A 25,975-nucleotide genomic window follows, 5' to 3' on the forward strand; every position below is an offset into this window, starting at 1 on the left:
CTAAATGCTCACAGGAGAAAGCAGATAAGATAAAAATCAACCATAATATCACAATGAAAAGAACTAGAGAAGCAAAAGCCAACAAATTCAAAAGCTACCAGAAGACAAGAAACAACTAAGATCAGAGCAGAACTAAAGGAGATAGAGACATGAAAAAACACTTCAAAAAATCAAAGAATCCAGGAGGTGGTTTTTTGAAAAGATTAACAAAATAGATAGACTGCTAGCCAGACTAATAAAGAAGAAAAGAAAGAAGAATCAAATAGACACAATAAAAATGATAAAGGAGATATCACCACTGATACCAGAGAAATACAAACTACCATCAGAGAATACTATAAACACCTCTATGCAAATAAACTAGAAAATTTAGAAGAAATGGATAAATTCCTGGACACATACATGCTCCCAAAACTAAATCAGGAAGAAGTCGAATCCCTGAATAGACCAATAACAAGTTCTGAAATTGAGGCAGAAATTAATAGCCTACCAATCAAAAAAAAGCCCAGGACCAGACGGATTCCCAGCCGAATTCTACCACAGGTACAAAGAGGAGCTGATACCATTCCTTCTGAAACTATTCCAGACAGTTCAAAAAGAGGGAATCCTCCCTAACTCATTTTATGAGGCCAGCATCATCCTGATACCAAAACCTGGCAGAGACACAACAAAAAAAGAAAATTTCAGGCCAATATCCCTGATGTACATCAAGGTGAAAAGCCTCAATAAAATACTGGCAAACTGAATCCAGCAGCACATCAAAAAGCGTATCCACCACGATCGAGTTGGCTTCATCCCTGAGATGCAAGGCTGGTTCAACATATGCAAATCAATAAATGTAATCCATCACATAAACAGAACCAATAACAAAAACCACATGATTATCTCAATAGATGCACAAAAGGCCTTCGATAAAATTCAACACTCCCTTAAGCCAAAAAATATCAATAAACTAAGGATTGATGGAACATATCTCAAAATAATAAGAGCAATTTATGACAAACCCACAGCCAATATCATACTGAATGGGCAAAAGCTGGAAACATTCCCTTTGAAAACTGGCACAAGACAATGATACCCTCTCTCACCACTCCTATTCAACATAGTATTGGAAGTCTGGCCAGAGCAATCAGGCAAGAGAAAGAAATAAAAGGTATTCAGATAGGAAGAGAGGAAGTCAAATTGTCTCTGTTTGCAGATGACATGATTGTATATTTAGAAAACCCCATCGTCTCAGCCCAAAAACTCCATAAGCTGATAAGCAACTTCAGAAAACTCTCAGGATACAAAATCAATGTGCAAAAAAATCACAAGCATTCCTAGACACCAATAACAGACAAACAGACAGCCAAATCACGAGTGAACTCCCATTCACAATTGCTACAAAGAGAATAAAATACCTAGGAACAGAGCTTACAAGGGATGTAAAGGACCTCTTCAAGGAGAACTACAAACCACTGCTCAAGGTAATAAAAGAGGACACAAACAAATGAAAAAACATTCTATGCTCATGGATAGGAAGAATCAATATCGTGAAAATGGCCATGATGCCCAAAGTAATTTATAGATTTAATGCTATCCCCATCACGCTACCACTGACTTTCTTCACAGAATTAGAAAAAACTACTTTGAATTTCATATGGAACCAAAAAAGGAGCTCATATAGCCAAGACAATCCTAAGCAAAAACAGCAAAGCTGGAGGCATCATGCTACCTGACTTCAAACTATACTACAATGCTTCAGTAACCAAAACAGCATGGTACTGGTACCAAAGCAGATATATAGACTAATGGAACAGAACAGAGGCCTCAGAAATAGCACCACACATCTACAACCATGTGATCTTTGACAAACCTGACAAGCAAGAGGAAAAGGATTCTCTATTTAATAAATAGTGTTGGGAAAACTGATTAGCTATATGCAGAAAACTGAAACTGGACCCCTTCCTTACACCTTATATAAAAACTAACTCAAGATGGATTAAAGGCTTAAATGTAAGAACTGAAACCATAAAAACCCTAGAAGAAAACCTAGGCAATACCATTCAGAATATAGGCATGGGCAAAGACTTCATGACTAATACACCAAAAGCAATGGCAACAATAGCCAAAATTGACAAAGGGGATCTAATTAAATAAAGAGCTTCTGCACAGGAAAGGAAACTCATCAGAGTGAACAGGTAACCTACAGAATGGGAGAAATTTTTGCAATCTATCCATCTGACAAAGGGCTAATTTCCAAAATCTACAAATAACTTAAACAAATTTACAAGAAAAAAACAAACAACCCCATCAAAAAGTGGGCAAAGGATATTAACAGACATTTTTCAAAAGAAGACATGTATGCGGCCAACAAACATATGAAGAAAAGCTCAACATCACTGGTCATTACAGAAATGCAAATCAAAACCACAATGAGATACCATCTCATGCCAGTTAGAATGCTGATCATTAAAAAGTCAGGAAACAACTGATGCTGGAGAGGATGTGGAGAAATAGGAATGCTTTTACACTGTTGGTGGGAGTGTAGATTATGGAACCATTATGTTCAACCATTGTTGAACCATATTTTCAACCAATGTTGAACCATATGTTCAACCATTATGAAAGACAGTGTGGCAATTCCTCAATGATCTACAACTAGAAATACCAGTTGACCCAGCAATCCCATTACTGGGCGTATACCCAATGGATTATAAATCATTCTACTATAAAGACACATGCACACGTATATTTATTGCAGCACTGATCACAATAGCACAGACTTGGAACCAATCCAAATGCTCATCAATGATAGACTGAATAAAGCAAATTAGCACATACACACCATGGAATACTATGCAGCCATAGAAAAGGGAGTTCATATCCTTTGCAGGGATATGGATGAAGGTAGAAACCATCATTCTCAGCAAAGTAACACAAGAACAGAAAACCAAACACTGCATGTTCTCACTCATAAGTGGGAGTTGAACAGTGTGAGAACATATGGACACAGGGAGGGGAACGTCACACACCGCAGCCTGTCGTGGGGTGGGGGGCTAGGGGAGGGATAGCATTAGGAGAAATACCTAATGTAGATGACGAGTTGATGGGTGCAGCAAACCACTATGGCACGTGTATACCTATGTAACAAACTTGCACATTCTGCATATGTATCCCAGAACTTAAAGTATATATTTAAAAAATGCAATGATAAACCACTTTGTCACTAAACTTTTGTGCATATTTCTGAATATTTCCTTTTGATACCTTTTCTACAGTAATCACATTTTTTAAAATTTATAGACACGACAAAAATGCTCTTAAAAGATCTTTAAAAAATTATTTTTTAAAATGCCACCGACTACACAATCACAGACACAGACACACAATAGCAAAGATTCAATAAATTTCAGAATACCCCAGGCCTACCTCCAATCTTTAACGGCAGAATCTCCCACTTTTAACCTTCTTGTGCAGTCACCAGTGAATTGTGACTAGACATGTCTGAGAAAGACACCTCATTTAAAAAAGCATCACCCCGGGTGAGGTTACCCTGGAGTGGGGAATTCATGATTTAGTGAGAATAATGAAGTAAAGTCCAATGTGATAAAACCTCTCACTCCTTCCTTCACTTTCTCTGCCTTAGGGGAAGAAAAAAGAAAGCCAATTTCCGGACCTGATTTACTGACATTTTCCACAGGCTGGCTTTATGCTCATTTCCTCTCAGCCTGGTTGGCACTACTGGAGTCCTTCATTTTAAACTTCCCGGTCCTGCCTTTCACTCAGGTTGGAAAAAAGATCTCAACAGCTGTCTTTGCATTGTCTCAGTAAAGGTTTTGCAGATTTTAAGAGAAGTGAAGAATTTAGCAAATTGTCAGGTTTTAAATTCCACTCATGTCATTAGGCACATGAAGTACTGAACAGGCTTTGAAATGAAAAGAAAACAGATTTTATTTTGGTAACCAGTAAGCCTTCCACAAGCCTTGAATGAACTCCATGGACAGAACCTGTCTCATGTGACTGCTTCCCAAGCTGCCCTGATGTGACCACACTGAGGCAGCAGCATGGGGACCCAGAAAGGTGGCAAGCGGGAGAAAAGAACGAACAGGAACTGAACAGTATTAACACTCCAAAGGAATCTCAGTGCTGAGCCCTTTGGCTCATCCATGCTCTGCTGGGATCAGGTCTGTAGCTAAGGCTGAGGTGGAGCAAAACCAAGATGGTGGAGATGCTGGCAAAATGGAATAAAACCAAGATGGTGGAGATGCTGGCAAAATGGAATAAAACCAAGATGGTGGAGATGCTGGCAAAATGGAATAAAACCAAGATGGTGGAGATGCTGATAAATGGAGCAAGATCAAAATGGTGGAGATGTTGATCTTCTAGCCGTTCTCCACATTTATCCTACTTTAGTAGCTTTATTTTTCTCATATGCTCATGGATTTTTAAAATATACCTGCATTGTCAAGATTTTCTTTCCAGAAGGAATCTGACAGTTTCATTATCTCCACACTTTAGCCTTTAGCAGAAGTCAGGGCTTGATAAACTGGCAGGGCAGGTGAGGATGGCTTGCCTCCAAAATGCTACCAGTCAAAGGGGGCTCCCTTTCTTCTTGTAAGGAGAGTAACAATGGCTCTTCCTATTCCACCATTCTTGGAGAACAGTAATTTCTTGGAGAAAATGAAATGGAGTCTGTAGGTGAATGTGCATTTCAAGTTATAAATTAAAAAATAAAACTCTAGTACCACGTAAGAGTTTTCTATGTATGTCTGTTTAAAGTCAAGATTAGTGGTGATATAATAACAAGAATCCAAATTGATCAGCAGATATAATTTTTCTCTCCTTTTGCTCTCCTCTACTGGATGTCCTTGAACTCTACTTCTTTGAACAATGTTGTTCACTCATCTGGATTAGCATAGACTCATTTTGGAAATTATATTCCACTATTGCTATTTGTTTTCACAGTTTTCAATTCAGCTCCTACTTAAGTTATTCAACGTCACTACCATGGTTGATCTGTAATACTGAGAGCATGCACTCTCCATCAGTTAAAAAACAATGTCCTTGAAACATATGTTAATCCATAGGTAGTAGAACATTAAAACATTTCTAATCCATTTCACTGAAGTTGCTGTGAACAGCGGCTCAATAAGCAAGGAGGTTAGAACATCATAACTGATGGAGAAAACTCATTTATTAAACATCTTCAACCCTGCCATTCCAGGTTGGTTGCAAGAATGCTGGGAAGGGAAGCTCAGAGAAAGGAATCCAGAAGTTCAGCATGCAACATTGGTGTGGGTCAGGCACAGCCAACTGATGAAGGTGTGTTTTGTGTCCAAGCTACCAGGTTTACTAGGATATGCCTCTTGAAGATGGTGGGTAGCCTGATTGGAGCCTAGAGTCGAGAATGTCAATGGGTTGGCCTTTCTGATGAGTTGTAGTATCATGTCCCAAGAGAGCTAGATTTTCACAAACTCATTTCCTCAAATTCAAGGTTTTAGATAGTTTCTCTCCATGGCTATGAGGAAATCAAAAGAATTAACTATGAAATAGTGACTTTGTCAGTCTTAGGGTTACTGCTATAAAACTTTCTGGCCATGTGGGAGGAATTTGTTTCTCTGGTCTGATGTGGCCTGGTGTCAGCTGGAGGGGATCCATCTCAGCATTGATGTCACTCCTGGCCAGGTGTGCACTGTGTGCTTGGGTATCGAGTCATGGTCTGAAGTTCATCTTCATTGATCATCTCACAGTGAAGTTAATTATTTCTGAGACTCTGAAGTCGTGGTCTGTTGTGAGTTCAATTGGGATGAACCTAGAATCATTAAAGAATGAGAGGGTTACTTTCTTCCTGCTGACTGGAGAGTGATTTTCAAACACTCCTTAGCAGTAGACTCTTTTGGTCAAACACAACTTTCTGCAGAATTCCAATATAGAAAATAGGTAAACGTAGATGTTCTCTGGTATCCCTGGTGTCCAACCACAGACTTTACCCCCAGAAACAGCATGAAGCCTGCTCAGGAAGAGATACCACTAACCAAAGTGGAAAATTCCTCTGCAAATTTGTACGGGAACAGAACCTGCTTGCACTGTGGTAGCACATGGAAAGAACCTGGCGACACTGAGGAATGTCATAGGAAGCAATTCTATGAAGCTTATTTCTGTGTTTACTGCAGGGATGTTGTCAAGGATGTGGTTGATGACATTCCACAGTGTTTCCTTTATGATGATCTGCTGAAGAAATTTTTCTCTCCCCTCAGGATGATGATTAACCACATTTCTCCTGAGCAGCTGAGCAGCTGACATCTTGTAGGTACTGTAAATTGTGGCCTGTCCCTATGTGTACCTATAAGGTAGGGTTCTCAAACCTTACTGCACACTGGAGTCATCTAGGGAGGTATTTAAGTGCCAATTTCCAGGCTTACTCCAGACTAATTGCATCAGAATCTCAAGAGCAGGATAGGCATTTTTAAAAAGTTTTCTGGGTGACCCAATGTGTAGCCAGTTTTGAAAAAAACAAAAAAAGGTTTATTTAATCAGGGAGCCTCTGAAGACACCTGGTTTCTGTTGAATATATCTTTTTTAAAAAAAAATGAGAGGATATCCATGCATATGTATATATACATAGTAGCTTATGATTATTAAATAAATGGTTTAAAATAGTCATCTTCTTTTAGAGTAAAATTCAATTATTCTTACAGCTTCTTCCTGTAGTAATGTGCTACTCTGGATTTTCCAAGAAGCAGACACCAAGTTGGAATTAGATGTGCAAGAAATTTACCAACAAGATGCCTGGGAGGGAAAATAGGAAGCTAGGAAGGGCTGTGACAGCTGATAGTGCCAGCTGTGCCAGCGACCTTTGGGAGGGAGAGAGTGAAGGAATACGGGGTGGGTGAAGAGTCCTAACTTGAGTGCTGTTGTAGGTAAGCCTGGCAAGGCTGATGGGGAGCCTTGGGTCAAAGTCACCAGTCAGAGAAGCTTGAGGCTCCCATGGACGGGCCAGACTTAGGACCCTGGCATTGTCTTAGCTATTGATGGGGAGCAACTGAGTAGGGTGATGTGGGGGTGTGAGGAGCTGGCCTTGTGCTAAGGCAATGGTGGATTTCAGAGCATAGCACTCAGGGCCAGCAATCCATGTGCTTGCTGTAGTTGTAGATCTGAGAAGCATGTTTTTCTGGCAGCCACAGTACATCACCTGAATTCCTTTCCCACCCTGATTCTTCCCGTCATTTGTGTTTAGAAATAGCAAAGGATTGGCCAGGTGTGGTGGCTCACACCTGTAATCCCAGCACTTTGGGAGGCTGAGGCGGGCGGATCACGAGGTCAGGAGATCGAGACCACGGTGAAACCCCGTCTCTACTAAAAATACAAAAAATTAGCCAGGCGTGGTGGCGGGCGCCTGTAGTCCCAGCTACTTGGGAGGCTGAGGCAGGAGAATGGCGTGAACCCGAGAGGCAGAGCTTGCAGCGAGCTGAGATTGCGCCACTGCACTCCAGCCTGGGCGACAGAGAGACACTCCGTCTCAAAAAAAAAAAAAAAAAAAAAAGAAATAGCAAAGGGTTGTGAGGAGTGAGGATGTGTGTGACAGGAGGATGAAAGAAAGCAGCAGGGTCAGGAGAGTGGCAAATGGGGCTGTGTGAAGGTGGCTGCAGGGCATTAGATGGAGAATTAGTCCTGGTTCAGCAACAGATCTAAGAGAAAGAGGCAGGGTGGGGGCAGGAACAACAACTGGGAGAGGAGTGAGTAAAAAATTTGGAGCAGGAGTGAAAAGACTGCTGGTTAGACCTTAGCAGAAACAGCTTAAAGTGTGGGTGTTACTTGCTCATAAGAAATAGACGCATATTTTCACCTAGGAGTGGCTACCTCACCCCATCCAGCAAGGCACATTTCAGCTTTAATATGAAGAAACACACGTGATTTCTTTAGCATAGTGGTTTTCTTTCCTGGTCTTATGTTAGAATCATTCGGAGATCTTAAATATGCAAATATCTGAAACTTTAACAGAATAATTAAATGAGAATTGTTGAGGGCAAGTGCAGATATCAGCATTTTATAAAAGCACCTCTGGTGGTGCCACTGTGCAGCCCAAGTTTAGCTGCTTTACCAAATGGGTCTAAAAACTATTAACAGAGCCTGTGAAGGACCCGTGAATAAAATGTGTATTTATTCACATAAATCTCTGAGAATAATTCGAGGGTACATGCGTTGCATAAGATGCTTCAAAGTGCTAAGATTTGTAAACATTTAAATCATCCATGAAAATTGTGTTTTCAGCCTGACTCTCCCTGTTTGCATGAAAGACCATGATAAAAACATTATCTGCTCTGCCACATCAAAATTATGGATAGAACCGCTTCCCATTCCCTCTCACACACTTCTTTTGGAGGCAGAGTGAAAACGGGTTTCCATTCTTAATAGGCCAAAACAGATCTGAAGCAAGAATATGTAGGCCCACTGCACACAGAGCAGAAGGCAATTCCTGGCTGAGGGTTCACTTTAACAATCATTCATTAAATACTTACCCTGTGCTTGAGGGACACTGAAGCAGATATGTCGTAGGACAGGATGACTACTGGTACTCCTAGGACACCCAGACCCAGCCCTGCTCGAGAATGGGGAGGTCTGAAGATACAGATCCTAAAAAGGTGGGGCCTTCATGGTGGAAAGAGGAACGCCATTTGGATAGACGTGAACCACCCAGGATGCAGTCGTACATTGACTGAAGGACTAGTGGCAACGGTGTGATCATTTCGTTTTCAGTATAAATCAGCAGTCATTAATTAATGAAGAACCTCTTATGTGCTAGACACTGCAGGATGCTATGGAAATTTGTCTCACCTACTTTTTGAGGGTTCCCTGGTGCTGGCTTCTTCTTTTCCCTGACATGTTTCTGTGGTAGGCAGAATAATGGCTCCTACCTCACAAATGTCCCAACCCTCTAAGCCTATGACTGAGTTTCATTACATGGCAAAAGGAACTTTGCAGATGGGATTCAGTTAAAAACTTTGAGATGGGCTTGTTCAGGTGGGCTCAATCTAATCACCCGTGTCCTTAAAAAAGGAAAACCCGGCTGGGCACGGTGGCTTATGCCTGTAATCCCAGCACTTTGGGAGGCTGAGGCAGGCGGATAACTTGAGTTCAGGAGTTCAAGACCAGCCAGACCAACATTGAGAAACCCTGTCTCTACTAAAAATACAAAATTAGCCGGGTGTGGTGGCACATACCTATAATTCCAGCTACTTGGGAGGCTGAGGCAGGAGAATCATTTGAACTTGGGAGGCGGAGGTTGCAGTGAGCCGAGATCGCGCCATTGCCCACCAGCCTGGGCAACAGGAGAGAAACTCCTTTCAAAAAAAAAAAAGGGAAAACCCTTCCTGGTTATAGTCAGAGAGGGGAATGTGACCAGGGAGGCAGATCAGAGAGATGGCAGTGTGACCAACCACGGCTGGCTTTGAAGGAAGGAGTCAAGAGCCAAGAAGTGTAGGCAGTTCCTAGAAGCTGAAAAAAGCCAAGAAAATCCTTCCATGGAGTTCCCAGAAAGGAACGCAGTCCTGCTGACACCTTGTCTTTAGTCCTGTGAGACCTATCTCAAATCTGACCTACAAAACCATAAGGTAACAAGTTTGTGTTGTGATAGGCCACTAAGTTTCTGGTAATTTGTTACAGCAGCAACAGGAAACACGTATAATCCCTGAAGGATCTCAAATCCATTTGTAGCAAGAAGAGACATGCTGCTTAATTTTTTCGGTTTTTATTTTTAAAACTTTTGATTTTGAGATAATATTAGAATTACAGAAGAGTTGCAAAATCAGAACAGAGTTTCCATATACCCCTCATGCAGTTTTCCATAACGTTAACATCATACATACTAGTAAATTGATCAGTATTAAGAAATTAACACTGATTCAATACACTTAACTAAACTATAGACTTTATTCGTATTTTACCAGATTTTCCACCAAAGGTCTTTTCTTTTTTTCTGTCCCAGGATCCCCCTTTGCATTTAATTGTCTATCTCCTTAGTTTCTGTCAATCTGTAATAGTCTCTCAGACTTTCCTTGTCTTTCAGAGCCTTTGCACTCCTGAAGACTACTGCTGTTTGGTAAAATGTTGCTCAGTTTGGGTTTGTCTGGAATTTTCTTTTTTTTTTTTTTTTTTTGTGACAGAACCTCCCTCTGTCGCCCAGGCTGGAGTGCAGTGGTGCGATCTCAGCTCACTGCAAGCTCCGCCTCCCAGGTTCACTCCATTCTCCTGCCTCAGCCTCCCGAGTAGCTGGGACTACAGGCTCCCACCACCACACCTGGCTAATTTTTTGTATTTTTAGTAGAGACGGGGTTTCACCGTGTTAGCCAGGATGGTCTCGATCTCCTGACCTTGTGATCCGCCTGCCTCAGCCTCCCAAAGTGCTGGGATTACAGGCGTGAGCCACCATGCCCGGCCTGGAATTTTCTCATGATTAGATTGAGGTCATGTATTATTGGGGAGGTATCACAGAGGACATGTATCTTTCTCAATGCATCACCAGAGGTACCTGATGTTGACTTGCCTTGTTACTGATCATGTTAAGCTTGATCACGTGACTACAGGTTTTTCCAATGTAAAATTTCCATCTCTCCCTTTAAAATTACTATGTGCATATTTTGGAAGATATGCTTTGAGACTGTACAAATATCCTGTTTCTCCTTAAACATTTGCTCACTGATTTTATCATCCATTAACAAATCTTGCCCTCACCAATTTCCACTGTGCTGTAATTGTGGAGTTCCCTTATGCCTTCTGCATTTACTAGCGGGAGTCTGTAAAGAAAAGTTATGTCTTCTCTGCCTTTTATTTATTCAGTTATTATTTATATCAGTATAGACTCAAGGATATTTGTGTTATCCTTTGGATTATGATCTAATGCTATCATTTTTCTGTGGCTCTGTTTTGCATTTGGCCATTGGGAGTTCTTTCAGGTAGGTTTCTGTGCCCTTTCAAAATGTCCTTGTCCCCCCTCCCTCCATGCCTTTTTTTTTTTTTTTTTTTTGAGTACTGCTCATTTTGTATTTTCCCTGTCCCAGCCCTGAAATCAACCACTTTTCCAAGGAGCACCCTGTTTCTTTTTATTGGGGAATAACATTTAGAAACCAAGATCTGAGCATCAGATGCTCTCATTGCTACTGGAGTGTCACTGCTTTCAGGCCCTCCCAGCAGACAAAACTCGAGATACATGTATGTTTACTAACCCAATCCCCCTCACACACATTATATATGTGTATGTATGTATCTGCATCTATCTATGCATATATATGTATTTTAAAAATCAGCTCACACTGATTTTTCCGATTTCAATCCCACACCACAAGGTTCATTTTAACCTTCTTTTTATTTATTTCAAATTTTTGTCTCCAATTTTGAGAAGGCTGGCTCTCATTATCTATAGTATGTTTACTTATTAGCTCATCTCTATTATGCTTACAAAATTGTTTCAGAATTGTGAAACCACCTCACTGTAAGGAACAAATTTACCAACTAGACTGTAGTGTTTGCGTGCAGTTCTTTTCATATTTAGCCTAACAGACTCCAGTCAAAATACTTTTAAAAAGATACTTAGGTTAATTGCTTTCTTCCCCATTGCTTGTTTTTAAAATCTTCATTCTTGCAACTTTTCTAGTGTTTTAAAATGTGAGATGAATTGTAATTCATTCACTTTCAAGTGCTCAACTCGAAAGCATCTTTTTGGAGTAGGAATAGAGCTTTTGCATCTACTCTAACTTTATCTCAGAGAATGGAGTTGGAAAGCTGTGGCTTTAACACTTTGACATTCAATCCCTTTGGCCTTGTTGGGGGGCTTTCATTCTGTAATACAAATTTGATAAATCACTGTGCAGCACTTACCAATCCTGGATAGCGCTGGCAATTCCAACCTTATATGGTTATTTGCCACATGTGTGTTTCTCACTCTTCCAGCTAGCTTACAAGCTTCCTGAAGGTCCTGAAAGAACTACTTCAGTCTTTCCATCCTTTTAGCAGACTACCTTGGCCACAACAGATGCTCAAATAGCTCCTTCATCTTTATCTATGGTCAATCTAAGTACAAGAGTATTATAGACACTGTGTGTGTCGAATTTTCTATTACAAAAAAAGAGGCAATCTCTTCCACCCGGAACACTGTTTCCTATGTCTCTTCCTGTTCCCCTCTTGCCTAGCTAACATTTCTGGTAGGTCTAGATTGAGCTGGAGTATTATTGGACCTCTCTCTCCCCTCCACTGTCATTAGGAGCTCTTTTTCTCTTCCTTCAAATGTGGGCAGATCTAGAAAAAATCTGGATAAACCTTCTAGAGAGAACGTATGACTCTGTGGGGTAATTGTTGGTTTTCTGACCCATCTTCTTAAGGAGGTAATTGACTCTTTGAGTGCTGGCCCTGGGGGTTCTTCACCTTAGTAAGTAGACGCTCAGCAGGTGCCCACTGAACAAGTGAGTATATATGAGTGGTAAGAGGAGTCCCATTGCAGATGCACTAACATGTGTAGTCATCTGGTTTTGGGAGGACTCTCAAAGACTGGTGGGCACTTGCAGACAAAACCTAAGTGCACAGCTGTCTAACTTACAGGCACAGGACTCATTGGAACCAAAAAATAATTGAGAAGAGAAATAGTATTTATCAAGTAGCTGTTATGTGCCAAAAATTAATAGATACTTTTCATGTATCACCTCATTTTAACCTTCAACAATCTAAGTCAGGTGACTTTCTGTCATCATGTAGAAGAGAAACATCTAGTGTTGGGGGATAGGTGGTTAATAACTTGTCTACTCTTTTCCCAGCTCTTACATGATGACACCACATTTCAGCCCATCTCCCTCTTCTTCTAAAGTCAATATGCTTCCTACCATAGCATGTTATTTAGAGGGAGACGAATGCATTGAATTAATCTGTTAAAATACTAGAAATGAAAATCAAAGAGCTTTATTTTGTAAAATATAATAATGATTGTTGAAAATGAACACAAATCCTTATATTGAGATCAAGCTGCTTTTCATTACAAAGTATTCAGAGGCAAAATCTATCATTGCCAATATCACCCTTGACAAGTGTGCTAAATGATGATTGAAATCCTTGAACTAGGCTTACAGGATAAAACTTGGAAAACTCAAAACTGGCAGGCACTTAGACATCCTGTATAATCACCAGAAGTTTTTTGTTTTGAATATATGTCCTGTCATTCTTTTTCCTGAAGGTTCAAACAGCCAAGAGGTCATGGTATTGTTGATTTCCATACAAGAATCCAACGGAGCAAAGGCTTTCCTTTTATTTCAGTCGTCTCACGCATTGGATTGGAAAGCTGGATATCAACTCATTAAAATGTCATGCAATGTTTATGGGTCTAAACTCGGCTCCATGAGACTTGGCAGAGAGTGATGAGGAGTTATTTTTATTTATTTATATATATTTTTATCGATATGTAATAGGTGTACATATTTTCAGGATACATGTGATAAATTGACACATTCATATAATCAAATCAGGGTAATTGGGATATCCATCAACTTAAATATTTGTCTTTTCTTTATGCTAGGAGCATTTTAATTGTTCTCTTCTAGCTATTCTGAAATGTATGATAGCTTAATGTTAACTATAGTCACTCTATGGATCTATTCAAATACCAAGTCTTATTTCTTCTATTTACCTCTGTATTTGTAGCCATTAATCAAGAGAAGTTTTTTTAAATACCTCAATTTTTTCAAATAGACTCTTCATAGACCACAGTTTTTGTTTTACAAATTATTATGATTAGAGTGGGGAAATTTGTTACAGTTCAAAATTTTCTCCAAAATATTGTGTTGCAACTAGTTTTGCTTTCTAGCCAATTTTATGCTCTTGGGAAGCAAGTTATCAGCAAACACATCTTCAAATGAAACACGAACTTTCACTTCCCCATGGAAGATCACTCTTCCACTTCAGAGGACACTCATTGCCCCCAAAGTTAGACATGTGAGGGGTCAAGTCAATACTTTCCAAGTATGGCATTCCATTCAACAATGTGTAATTCTACTTTACACAGCTTTAATAAATAAAGCTGATTAAAATGTTTGACAGTATTACATCCTTGTGACAAACAACTTTCTTACTCAGAGCAAACAATAATTGATAGTAAAAGAGGAAGTGGAAAATGATTTAAATCATTTATTGGATGAGGAATGTAAACAAAAAAAAATTAGACAGAAAAGTGGTTAGCTGTTATTTGAAAGCCATCTTTACTGCAGCCAGTCTACCTAAAGAATCATGTCTGAAGTGATACATTTAGTAGGTTTTCTTTAAGGAAAGAAAAAAAAAAACCCTTGGCTTTCTTTCCCCTTTACTCATGCTTATACAAAATGAAAGACTGAAAATCTACAAAATAATTTAAATATAAGAGAAAATTATGAGGCTACCTTTTTGTAAAAGATATGCACATGAAAAATAAAAATCCACCCTTTGAACTGAGAAGTAATTTTAATAGCTTGTTGAAACTAAAGTCTTACAGCTGTGCTTGGTAAGCCTTTTTTTCTATTCTTTTTTTTTCTCATGCAAATAAAACCAAGAAAAACATACAGCCATGCAAACCCTACCTCAGACAAGTCTGAGAATGTATTATTTCTCAGAACTCAGTTGGATTTATGGTTATTTAGTGTGGATTCTGCTCTTAGAAGATAAATATAGGAAATAATTTCAAAAGGATAACACTTTTGCTTAAAACAAACCATTTTCTGGCTCTCCCCTTCTCGTACCACACCGTGGCCCTAGAGTTTCCTATTCTCATTTCTAATTCTTTTTTCTTCTTCTGTACTTCAGCTCTAGGCCGTAAGTGGTGCTGAGTGTGCCATACGTCCTCAGTACACTTTTCGGTATGAATCCATGAGTTCTGGGGCTCCGTATAGGGATGTGTAATAAAAGCCTCCTTTTTGCATCAGACGAAAGTTCCTCCGCCATTACTTAGATTTTCTCCTGGCATAAGCCAGGCCTCCATTGCAAGGCATTAGCTCTATTCAAGTCACCAGTATATCATGATATATCACTCAAACACCAGAGCAGTACACTAGAGTAGCCACTCAGGGACAGCGATGGACACACTAGAACTAAGTCAGATCCCAGCAAAACAAACTCAGAACCACCTTCCACTTTATCATTAGAGGCGGCAGGAGATTACACTGGAGGGCTTAATTATTCATATGGAACTAGAAAAATGAGTTGCAGGAAGCACTTTTTCCCCAAGCCCTCTTCCATGCTCCCATATACATCGCATGCACACATGTAAATGTCAAGTATTTACACACTATAAACAGGCTTGCAGTCAACTGTTATTGGAAAGAGCTTTAGTTAAATGGAATGCTGTTTTCTTGTGGCTGTCACCTGATTATCTTCCTTCTTCCCCTGGAGTGCAGCAGCCCTAAAGGAATATCTTCCATTATCCAAAGCCAGGTATCTGTTTGGTTAGCATGTTTGCAGATTTGTCTCTCATGGACTGAGTCACAGAAATATCAGGTTCGGCCTACTTTCCATATGACCAGTAGCAGGCGGAGTCAGGAAGATCAGGTTGGAGACACCACACAGCAGGCTTCAGCTGGACTTGGTACATGGGCTTAGTCAGGCTTCAGTGGAACTGGGGTTCAAGGGGCAGAGACTGCCCAAGGCAGACCCACTGGCAGGGCCAGCAGCATCAGATGGATTGTGGGCTGCTCAGAAACAAGAGTTAACATCTGATAAGAGAATGAGGCACACTGGAGCTAAGCCTAGAGTGGGAACACAGAAGCAACTGTGGCAGAAACCAAGGCCTGTTTCTAAGGAGGCCCTGCAAATCTTGGATTGACTTTTGCTGTTTTTCCCACCCAGCATCCACTCTCTCTTCTTGTGATTACAGCACTCTGATTCTATTAGGCCCACTCCTCCCTCACTATTCTACGTGTGGTTCCAGAGAAGCCAACTTTTGACTAGGGTCCAGGGTGAAGCTGGGCTAAGCCAATCATTGCTTTCCATCCCCAGCCCCTGGGATTGGTTCAGGGATGGGTACAAGACCCAAATAAGGCCAACCAGGGGCCAATGACACTGAATTCCAGGATGACTGTTTGAGTAGATGAGAAAGTGGACCCAATATCTTTGGCTGGACCCAAAACCCAAAAAGATGTAAGGGCTGAATCTGCTGCCACTATCTTATTACCATGTGTACTCTGTCTAAAGTCAACACAGAGAAAGATAGCCTTGTGAAATGGAGGGAGAGAGAAAAACTAAACCTTAATGGCATTGTTTGGCCCCTGAGTTCAGCTGAACCTGAAGCCATCAAGTACTATCCTTAGTCTTTGCCATTATGTGGTTCAATAAATTCCATTTTAATTTAAGCACCTGTATTAGTCTGTTCTCATGCTGCTAATAAAGACATACCTGAGACTGGGTGATTTATAAAGCAAAAAGGTTTAATTGACTCACAGTTCCACATGGCTGGGGAGGTCTAACAATCATGGTGGAAGTTGAATGAGGAGCAAAGTCACGTCTTACATGGTGTCAGGCAAGAGAGCTTGTGCAGGGGAACTCCCATTTATAAAACTATCAGATCTTGTGAGACTTATTCACTACCACGAGAAAAGTATAGAGGAAACCACCCCCATGATTCAATTATCTCCACTTGGCCCTGCCCTTGACACATGGGGATTATTATAATTCAAGGTGAGATATGGGTGGGGACACAGCCAAACCATATCAGTTTTTTGGGTTGGGTCTCCTGTCATCTGCAATGTGGTGGGTCATTTTCTGATATAGGACTCCATAGAATCTCTCTCATTACCAGTTTTGAGCCAGGGTGGCTCAGGCTCCATAAAAATGCCATAGCTGTACATTTTTTTTTCTCAAGTACCCAACGGTTATACTCTCTGGATAAGAGAACAGGGAGAAGGTATAGGTGAACCTATGACTAGGCTGATGGGTACGATCATAAGGATGATGCAGGAAGCCTTCACCCTCTCCTAATCACAGCACGTCTTCGGTAAAGGTGGTCCAAGTGATACTTTGACATGGACAGTTCTGGTGCGGGTGGGCCCAGCAGTCCTGCAGGATGGCCCAGCATTCAAACTCGGAGGTAGGACCATGAGATATCCAAGCAGTGAGTAGTTCCTGAACTTGATAGTTTGAAGTCTTGAAGGAGTAGTCAATCAGTCATTGAAAACATTGGCTTCCAGTGGTCACTTAAGACCTCTGAGACTTCTGCATCTCAAGTATTCTTTAGTCCACCGCAAGTACCACCATGTGGCTGGATTTTTATTGTCTAGACTGTGTGTGGTTTGTGAAGTATAACCTAGTGAATTTCTCTGGATTTTCCAGATTGTCCCATAACCTTTGTCTTAGTGTTTTCTGACCTGGTGTTTTCTGTTGTTTCCTACTCTTACTGGTTCAGAGCACATAGGCATGTGCCCCTTTGGCAGCAGTTTCATATAAAAGCTTACCCAGTATTAAGGAAACAGGTGCCCTCTCTGCAGGTCCATGTACACTTCATCCCAGTCTAGGAAATAGCTGAGCACTGCTGAGTCCCATCACACTTGACTCAGGTACTTGCAGAAAGAAACCAGGGCTGGGACCCTAAGGCCTCAGTGTGGTGGTTCTGACAATGGGGTATTAGGTGATAGATCAGATTTGTGTCCATGATCTTCTTTCCTGTACATGGACAGTGTGGGAACTGCCATCCCACTATGCAGGGCTGGGAGAAGGGCAGTGTTTTCGCTGTGGTATCAGTGGGTCAAGTCACAGTGGGCTGGAGCTGAGATAAGGTAGAATGTTGGCCAAAAAAGTCAGGGAGGCAGTAGTGAGGGTGGACAGATTTATTGGCAGAAGTGAGGCCATGGTCTTGCTATCAGATTGAGGCCCTGACAGGACATGGAGGCTCTTTACACAAAAATCAAGTCTAGGGAGTGGATAGCACAGATCAGGCTTGAATAGCAAGGGAAGTTAGGGTTGGAGAAGCAGCAGAAACAGGAGCAAGATCAGAAGCAGAACTGGGATCAGCCCCCATGAGTGGATTTATTACTTCGCCAGGACACTGAAGACAACTGCAAATATGTATTTTCCCTTGGCCTACTTCTGGCATTGTTCTAGCTTTTGAGGGGTAAGACTGCATCTTTCTGAATCTCTTTTTCCCCCGCAAAAAAAAAAAAAAAAAAAACAAAACTGTGGGTGCTGGTTAGTATTCTCTAACTAGACCCCTACAGAGCTAATATGGGAAGTCCGGCTCCTCTAGGTGCTGGAGAGGGAGCAAGTTCTTCCAAAGCCTGGAATTCCCAGTGGATTCTTCCTGTCTACATCTACTTCATCTTGGAATGTGAGTTCTTGAAAGCTTGGTGGGTTTTATTTAAGCCTCAAGTGTTGCTGTCAGAGAAATCACTTTTATTACTTTGTTTTCTTGGATAACAGGACCTTTTTTTTTAAGAACATGAAATTTCTCACTGGCCATTGCTATTTGAGTGTTTTAAGCAATAATATAATGTATATAATGCTACACATATTTTAGAATTTGTATACTTCCTACTTACAATAGAGTTTGAGGTAACCTGAAAAATAAATGTTCATAAACTGAGACTATTGAAATTGAAAAAGAAAATTACAAACTATGCAGAAGGAGAAAACCAAACAGGTTACATTATCTGATGTTTCTAAATAAACCAGGTCCTTGGGAGATACAATCTTTTTCCTGGTACTAAGAGGAACATATTGTGTGTGTATGTCCTAACACAAGGAACACAGAACAGCCTAGATAATATCTTCAATAGCAGTTTCAGAGATGATGGAATAGTGTTCATGAGTACAAGCTTTGATGGCTGGTTGTACAGGTTTAAATCCCAGCTATGCTAATTTCCAGTTGTATGTCTAGAGAAGTTGCTTAATTTCCCTAGGTGTCAGTTCTTGCATTTGTAAAATGGAGACAATGGTAGAACCACTTTCATTTCATCTTGGGAAGATTAAATATATAAAGATATTAAAGTAGTCTGTGGCACATGGTGTTTGCCAATCAATAAATGTTACTGTTCTTGCTGTTTCTTGTTGGAATCCTCAACAGAGATGAGGGTTCAACAAAGATCTAGTTCGAGAATTGCCCAAGATCCTCTACAGATGAGTTTAGAGGCTCTAGGCTAACTATGTTTCATATTCCTCCTCATCCTTCAACTTTTGGGGGAACTTCCTTTAGAATCCCTGGCCTCCCCTTTCCCACAGACAAATTATCTGCACCTCGTGTCCTCCCTGCCACCCTCCTGGTCTTGGACTCCCTATAGCAGTGTTTGACTTATGCTTCCTGATGTCAGGGATTCCTGTTCTGTTGTTCTTTTTACCCTTCCCTTCTTTTATACCTTGTGAAAATTAGCCTTTCCCAAGTACTGACCTCTCAGAAAGCTGACAAATAAACACAATAAACTAATTAAAGCCAAGGTGTTTGTGATAGTTAATCTTGTGTGTCAACTTGGCTAGGTTACGGTTTCCAGTTGTTTGGTGAAACACAAGTTTAAGATGTTGCTGTGAAAGTATTTTTCAGATAGGATTAACAGTTAAATCAGTATACTTTGAGTAAAGCAGATCACCCTCCATAATGTGGATGGGCCTCATTCAATCAGTTGAAGGCCTTGAGAGAAAAGACTGAGATTCTCCCACAGAAGGGGAGGAAGAAGGAAGGAAATTCTGCCTCCAGACTGTCTTTGGACTCAAGACTACACCACCAACTCCTGCTGGAATTCCCAGCCTGCCTGTGTGCCCTGTGAATTTCTGACTTGCCAGTCCCCACAATTACATAAGCCAATTTTATAAATGAACCTTCCTACATATATATATATATGTATATCTCCTATTGGTTCTGTTTCTCTGGAGCCCCCTGACTAATACGGTGTTAATACTTATCATGGCTAAATGTCTTATTTTCCTTGGTTGACATTTGCATTTTAATAAGGTCTCAGCTTTAAAAAGTGAGTGATGTGAACATTTCTGAACACCATCAGAGAGCCAGTTAAGAGTGGAGGGGTACTTACTACTGACTTTGAAATCACTTCATATAAGCAGTGGTCTGTTCATGAGACAGCCCTGGGCTAGTTCATATTTGGATTTATTTCCTCCTCACTTGAAGCTGTGCATGGCACACATAGAAACGACTTTAGCTATTGGTGCATACCACACACATTTCTTTTAGTTTGGGTTAATGTTTGAGAATCACATATAAATAAAAATAGCCTTTGTGTTGCTGTGTGCATCTGCTTTGAGTGTTTGTGTAATTCACCTATTCATCACAAACATCATAATAGCAAGGTTAACATGAATCATTGTTTCCTTAAGAGTCTGAAAGGAAACAAAATCAAATTTTTCTCTGAAACTTCCTGGAAGAAAGCCAGTCTTCTACCCATTGCATTAGGGCAGAAAAATCAATCAGTTTAAAGTCAAAGTCTTTTTCTTTTTTAGCTATTCATGTGAAAGACTGTCATCAATAAATCCTCCAGAGTCATCATGGTTCTTACAAGGGTAATAATACTGCATCCTTTCAGAAATGGGAGGACAATGATAATGTAAGGGCAAGGTGGACTTTGGAAAAGAAATGAGCTCCACCTGAAATGTGATAAAATACCAAATGGTTTCGGTTTCTACAATGGAGACCATTATTAGGGGGATTTTTTTTTCTCTGCATGAAAATCTTGAAAATTTATATTCATTGATAGAACATAGTTACTATATTTCTTTTTTATTGTCAATGTTTTGACAATCACTTATTCTCATCCATTCTCACTCACTTGCCTGCTCTTTTTTCTGATTTTTGGTCTGCCTCACGAGATCATGTGTATCATAAATTGCAAGAAGCAGAGGCTGTGATTCCATATTTGCAATAGAAACAGAGTATCCAGGCAGTATTCTCTATGACAATGAGGAAGGAAGTCTGCAACAGAAGAACAATGGCAGAAATTTTAAGAAAAGTTTACCGCCTGGGACTGTGACTCACCTTTTGGGAGGAAATGTGACTAACCCTTTGTGAGAGCTTGTTGAGAGCTCACTTTCCTGGGAGGAGTTGGGAGAAGGGGAGCATCAGCTGACGAAGAGGTGAAGGAGGTACCCAACAAGAAATGCATAGAAGGACCAGGGATTTGGGGTCGGGTCTTCCTCCTGATTCCAAGGGATGGCATAAGATATTGCCAAGTAACGGAAGCGAAGTAGAGCCAGCAAAGGAAGGTGAACTGTTGTTTCATTAGAAATAATATGTTGTGATAATTATACAAAGTACTAATTAGTAAATTTCTCTCCAACCTGGACACTCCAAAAATCCCTGTACATATATCCTGAAGGCCTCTTCTTCCTCAAGCTGGAAGACACGGTCACTCATTAGTCACCCACTGTCACAGGAGTAACAGAGACTGCAAACATTGGACAGGACATAAGTGAGGGTCAAGCATCTGGATGCAGACGCATGAGAGGATGCAAGTCTTCCCAGCTCTAATGGACTTTGAGACAGATGCGCGGAGTGAGGTAGGGGAGGAGACGAGGGAGTTCAGTGCAGAATGCCACCATCTGTAGCAAGGCACTTCCTTGGCAAGAGCTGAGAGCTTGGCAGATGATGAGTAGCCACTGACTGGACATTCTTGCGACTGTCTTGTGGACAATTTCCATTCTGTGACTCAGTTACTCCTAAGGGTGATGTAAAGGTGGAGATCTGTGCAGTGACAAGATGGGTCTAGACTAGGGTTGCTAGACCCTGGCAATATTGATATGTTCAGCTAGATAATTGTTTGTGGGGGGCTGACCTGCGCATTGTAGCGTGTTTAGTAACATCTCTGAACTCTATCTACTAGATACTCTATCAGCAGCACCATCACCCTAGTTATAACAACCCCAAATGTTTCCAGACATCACCAAATGTCCCCTGGGAGGCTAAATTGCCCCAGTTGGGAACCACTAGTCTAGACTGAACTAGTTTAAAATCTCCCACTGAGCCAAGATAGCAGTGAATAGACTGGTCCATTACAATAATCACTATATCTCTTAATTATATATGTATATACAAAATCTCCTAAACACCTCTCAAGTCTGTCCTCTGTGCTCTGTCTCCAACACTGAGTTTGGAGCAGGCTAAGTTTTAGCCCTCTTTAGCCTGGACCACTGCTGCCTCCTAATGGGTCTCCTATATTCCCTCTTACCCTCTGCTATAGTCTGGATGTTTGTCCCCCTAAACCTCCTCATGTTGAAAGTTGATCCCCATTGTTGGAGGTGGGGCCTAATGGCAGGTGTTTGGGCTGTGGAAGTGAACCCCTCATGAGTAGATTAATGCCTTCTGTGGGGTGGGTATGAGTGAGCTCTCATTCTTCTTAGTTCCCATGAAAACTGGTTATTTAAAAAAAGCCCGGAATTGCCCCCCACCCTCAACTCTTGCTTCTTCTCTTCCAATGTGATCTCTGCACACGCTGGCTCCCTGTAACTTTCTGTCATGAGTGGAAGCATCTGCATCCAGACGCTTGACTCAAACTTATGCCCTGTCCATGAGTGATCCTCCAGGTGCAAATGCCAAATCTTGAACTTTTCTAGACAGCAGAATCTTGAGCCAAAGAAACCTTTTTTCTTTATAAATTCCCCAGCCTCAGATATTCCTTTATAGCAACACTAAATGCATTAAGGCACCCTCTGAAAACCTATTCTCCACACTGAAGCCATAGTGATCTTTTAAAACACTTAAGGGCTTAAAGCCCTTTGGGACTTCCTATTTCCTTAAGATGAAGACAAAGTCCTTTGCTGCCTGGCATGGCCCTGTGTGGTCAAGCTGTCCTGCGTCCTCCTCTCCTCCCATTACTCCCTTGTCTTTTGGGCCCCAACAACCTTGCTCCGCTTTCATTCCTCCAGTGTGCTGTGATCCATCCAGCCACATGGCCTGCGCACATGCCATTCCTCTGCCTGAGACATTGTCCCACTTATAGTGATATGTGCTTCTGGTGTTCATCTGTCAGCTCAGGCATCACTTCCTAGGGAGAGAGTTCTCTGACCACACAGAAAGAATCAGGCTCCCCCTGCCAAATGCACTGGTATCATCATGGAGGGCTCTTTGTAGCACTTGTCACAGTCATGGTTTTACACTAGTGGGTAATTATGTAATTAACATCTATCTCCTCTGGGTCGTAAGATGTAGAAGGCTAGTATTAACTGACTTCCTCCCTCCTTCTCTTTATCTTCTTTCCTTTTTTCCTCTTCCCTTCAGTTTTTGAGGATACATGGCCACCCGGGGCTCTCTAAAATACGACATCCATTTTTTCAGTTATTGATCTTTCAACCAGCCTTTCCTTCTCTACCAAGTATAAGCTGTTCCCTAGCCCCTCCACTTTTCTGTGAAGAAATCTTTTGAAGGACTTTTCTTTCTTTCTTTCTTTCTTTCTTTTCTTTCTTTCTTTCTTTCTTTCTTTCTTTCTTTCTTTCTTTCTTTCTTTTCTTTCTTTCTTTCTTTCTTTCTTTCTTTCTTTCTTTCTTTCTTCTTTCTCCTTCCTTCCTTCCTTCCTTCCTTCCTTCCTTCCTTCCTTCCTTCCTTCCTCTTTCTTTCTGTCTGTCTGTCTGTCTGTCTGTCTGTCTGTCTGTCTTTCTTTTAGATGATCTCTCGCTCTGTTGCCCAGGCTGGAGTGTAGTGGCACAATCTCGGCTCACTACAACCTCCGCTTCCCAGGTTCAAGAGATTCTCCTGCCTCAACCTCCCAAGTAGCTGGGATTACAGGTGTCCGTCACCATGCCTGGCTAATTTTTGCATTCTTAGTAGAGACAGGGTTTCACCATGTTGGTCAGGCTGGTCTCAAACTCCTGACCTTGTGATCTGCCCGCCTCGGCCTCCCGAAGTGCTGGGATTACAGGCATGAGCCACTGCGCCCGGCTGAAGGACTTTTCATTACAGTCTTTTGAATTAAAGCTGCTGGCAAGATGTGCTGGAAGCTCTCTTTGTGGGACCCCTCCAAGGTGAGAAAAAAAGTCCCAGTCTTTAGTTCAAAGGAAAGGTAGTCCTAAGCCTTCCAATCACATCTCAGCCACAGCAGTGCTGCCCAGGGCTCTAGCATGCATGATTGGTGATTTTTTATAAAGTCAGATGGTGGCAATTAAGTAAAATCTAATTCATGATTTTTTTTTTCCAGACAAACTGTACTTTAGCAGAGCTTTTCACAGTAGGCAAGAAAAAAAATAGTTAATGGTAATGGCTGATAGTGGTATTTCTGATGGGTCGTGAACTTGTCTGGCTCCTCAGTTTCTGGTTTGTGGTTCTATCCCAAGTCTGTAATGACATATAAAATAATAGACCACTTCTCCTGGTCATTCCTCCTCATTGCAAATCACATTTCTCGAGACAACACATGGAATTTACAGGATGTAAACGTGTCAGTAAAAATGCGCCTCATTCAATAGATTGCTACTGATTTAAGAATTCACACCTCATGTTCAACTGAAGCTTATTTCCGCCAACAGCTCCACTTTAAACAAACTCTCCTTGTTTCCATTTTGTCTACCCTCCATCTCAGCCCCTGCAGGCTATTGAAATTCACTATTTATTTCCATATAAATGCTTCAGAACATGTTATACACCAAGGAGTAATGAAGCCTTGAGTTTTCCAGTCTTGACAAGACAGTGATGGGAATATAGAGCTCATAATCATAATGCAGAAACAATAATGGCAATTTATTACAGATTTCTATAGGTTATATGACACTGTTCACATCCATTATTGCATCCTAATGACACCTGTGGGATGCAAAGAGAAAGTTCAAGGCCCCAGGCATAAATGGAAGAGGTGTTCTTCTCCACTGGAAATTCCCTTTTACTTGGATTTCTAGTGTTAGCTCCTGGGGCCACATTCTTGTTTGCTTTGCAAACTCAAGGAGAAATACTCACTGAGAAATTCACAGAGGAGCTAGATGGGGGATTTAGCTGCTGTCCTGGTAACTGGCTTAAACCCCATGATTGCAGAGACTGCATCTGTTTTGTTCAACACCATATTCTTAGAGCCCAGCAGAGTGCTTAGCATTTAATGTTCCCAGAAAATATGTTTATCTTCTGTATGTGTGGAAAGTAAACACAACATGGAGATGGATGGGAAACCTCCCATGTAGACGGGAAGTAAGAGAAAATGTGGAAAATGAGGGAGAGTGGCAACAGGTGAGCTTACATTATTTTCTTTCATAATATTCCTTATTCAATTATATTACCTTTGCCAGGCTGTCTTTAAGACACCTTCTTAAAGGGATTGCTTCTTAAGGGATTGCTATTATTTCCATTGTGGTGGAGAAGAAAGAACGTAAAGTCTGAGTTTCCTTGAGTGATACAGTGAGTCTATTCAATCCTTTCTCTGTTTCAAAATATTTTTGCTACTTTTTTGACCTTACATAGGCACACATCTGTCTAACATCGTTGGAAAGTTCTGTTAGGGACAAAATTGTGATATTGAAAACATTGTAGTCTAGACTAGTGTAATATACAGGAGTGATCAGTTCCCAATTTGTATGAACAAATTAAATTTCTCTTTTGAACTTCCATGACACTGGAAGCCTTAGTTCTGTTGGAATAATTTTCCTGGCACTTGGAGATGGAAGTTTACCATCTTTGTTTTTTCTTCTCCACTAATGTATAGTAGACATCATCAAAGGAATATGTTATAAACACTTTCTTAAGAAAGAGAGATGTCCATTAAGCACTGATTGGATGCCTTGCTCTTTAAGATGTGAGGAACTGAAAATGCATGGTTCACTTTTTGCAGCTCAAATGTGGTGATAAAGCTAACAAGCTAGGTAAGGACAGTATATTGCACAATAAAAAGACTGGCTTCTGATTCTCCTCTGAGGTTCAGGGCCTCAACAATTGCCTGCCACTCAGGCTTCTTATATTTGCCACTCCCTGCTTCTATCTCTTTTCTAATTCCCAGGCTATGTCATGGTGCTAAAGCTACAAAGTCACATCACGAAACACACATAAACAAGCAATTCTGTGGCTACTCATGATCTAATAGAACCACTCCAC

At 40.9% G+C, this 25,975-nt stretch overlaps 1 protein-coding gene across 4 annotated transcripts in view; it reads left to right on the top strand.

Annotated features, from left to right (window-relative positions):
* The window catches only part of TNFSF11 (TNF superfamily member 11), a 191,127-nt gene that overhangs the window by 105,105 nt on the left and 60,047 nt on the right, over positions 1-25,975 (top strand). Inside the window, exon 1 of one of the 4 annotated variants that reach the window (XM_063619131.1) lies at positions 5,212-5,304. The exons of the other annotated variants lie outside the window; for them this stretch is intronic. Within the exon in view, the coding sequence (XP_063475201.1) occupies positions 5,299-5,304 (6 nt within the window). The 5' untranslated portion in view covers positions 5,212-5,298. Of the gene's footprint in view, positions 1-5,211; positions 5,305-25,975 lie in introns of those variants that run through there. 4 annotated transcript variants of the gene reach the window in all.

The sequence above is a fragment of the Symphalangus syndactylus genome, chromosome 15, assembly GCF_028878055.3.
Source record: "Symphalangus syndactylus isolate Jambi chromosome 15, NHGRI_mSymSyn1-v2.1_pri, whole genome shotgun sequence".
Classification (NCBI taxonomy): domain Eukaryota; kingdom Metazoa; phylum Chordata; class Mammalia; order Primates; family Hylobatidae; genus Symphalangus; species Symphalangus syndactylus.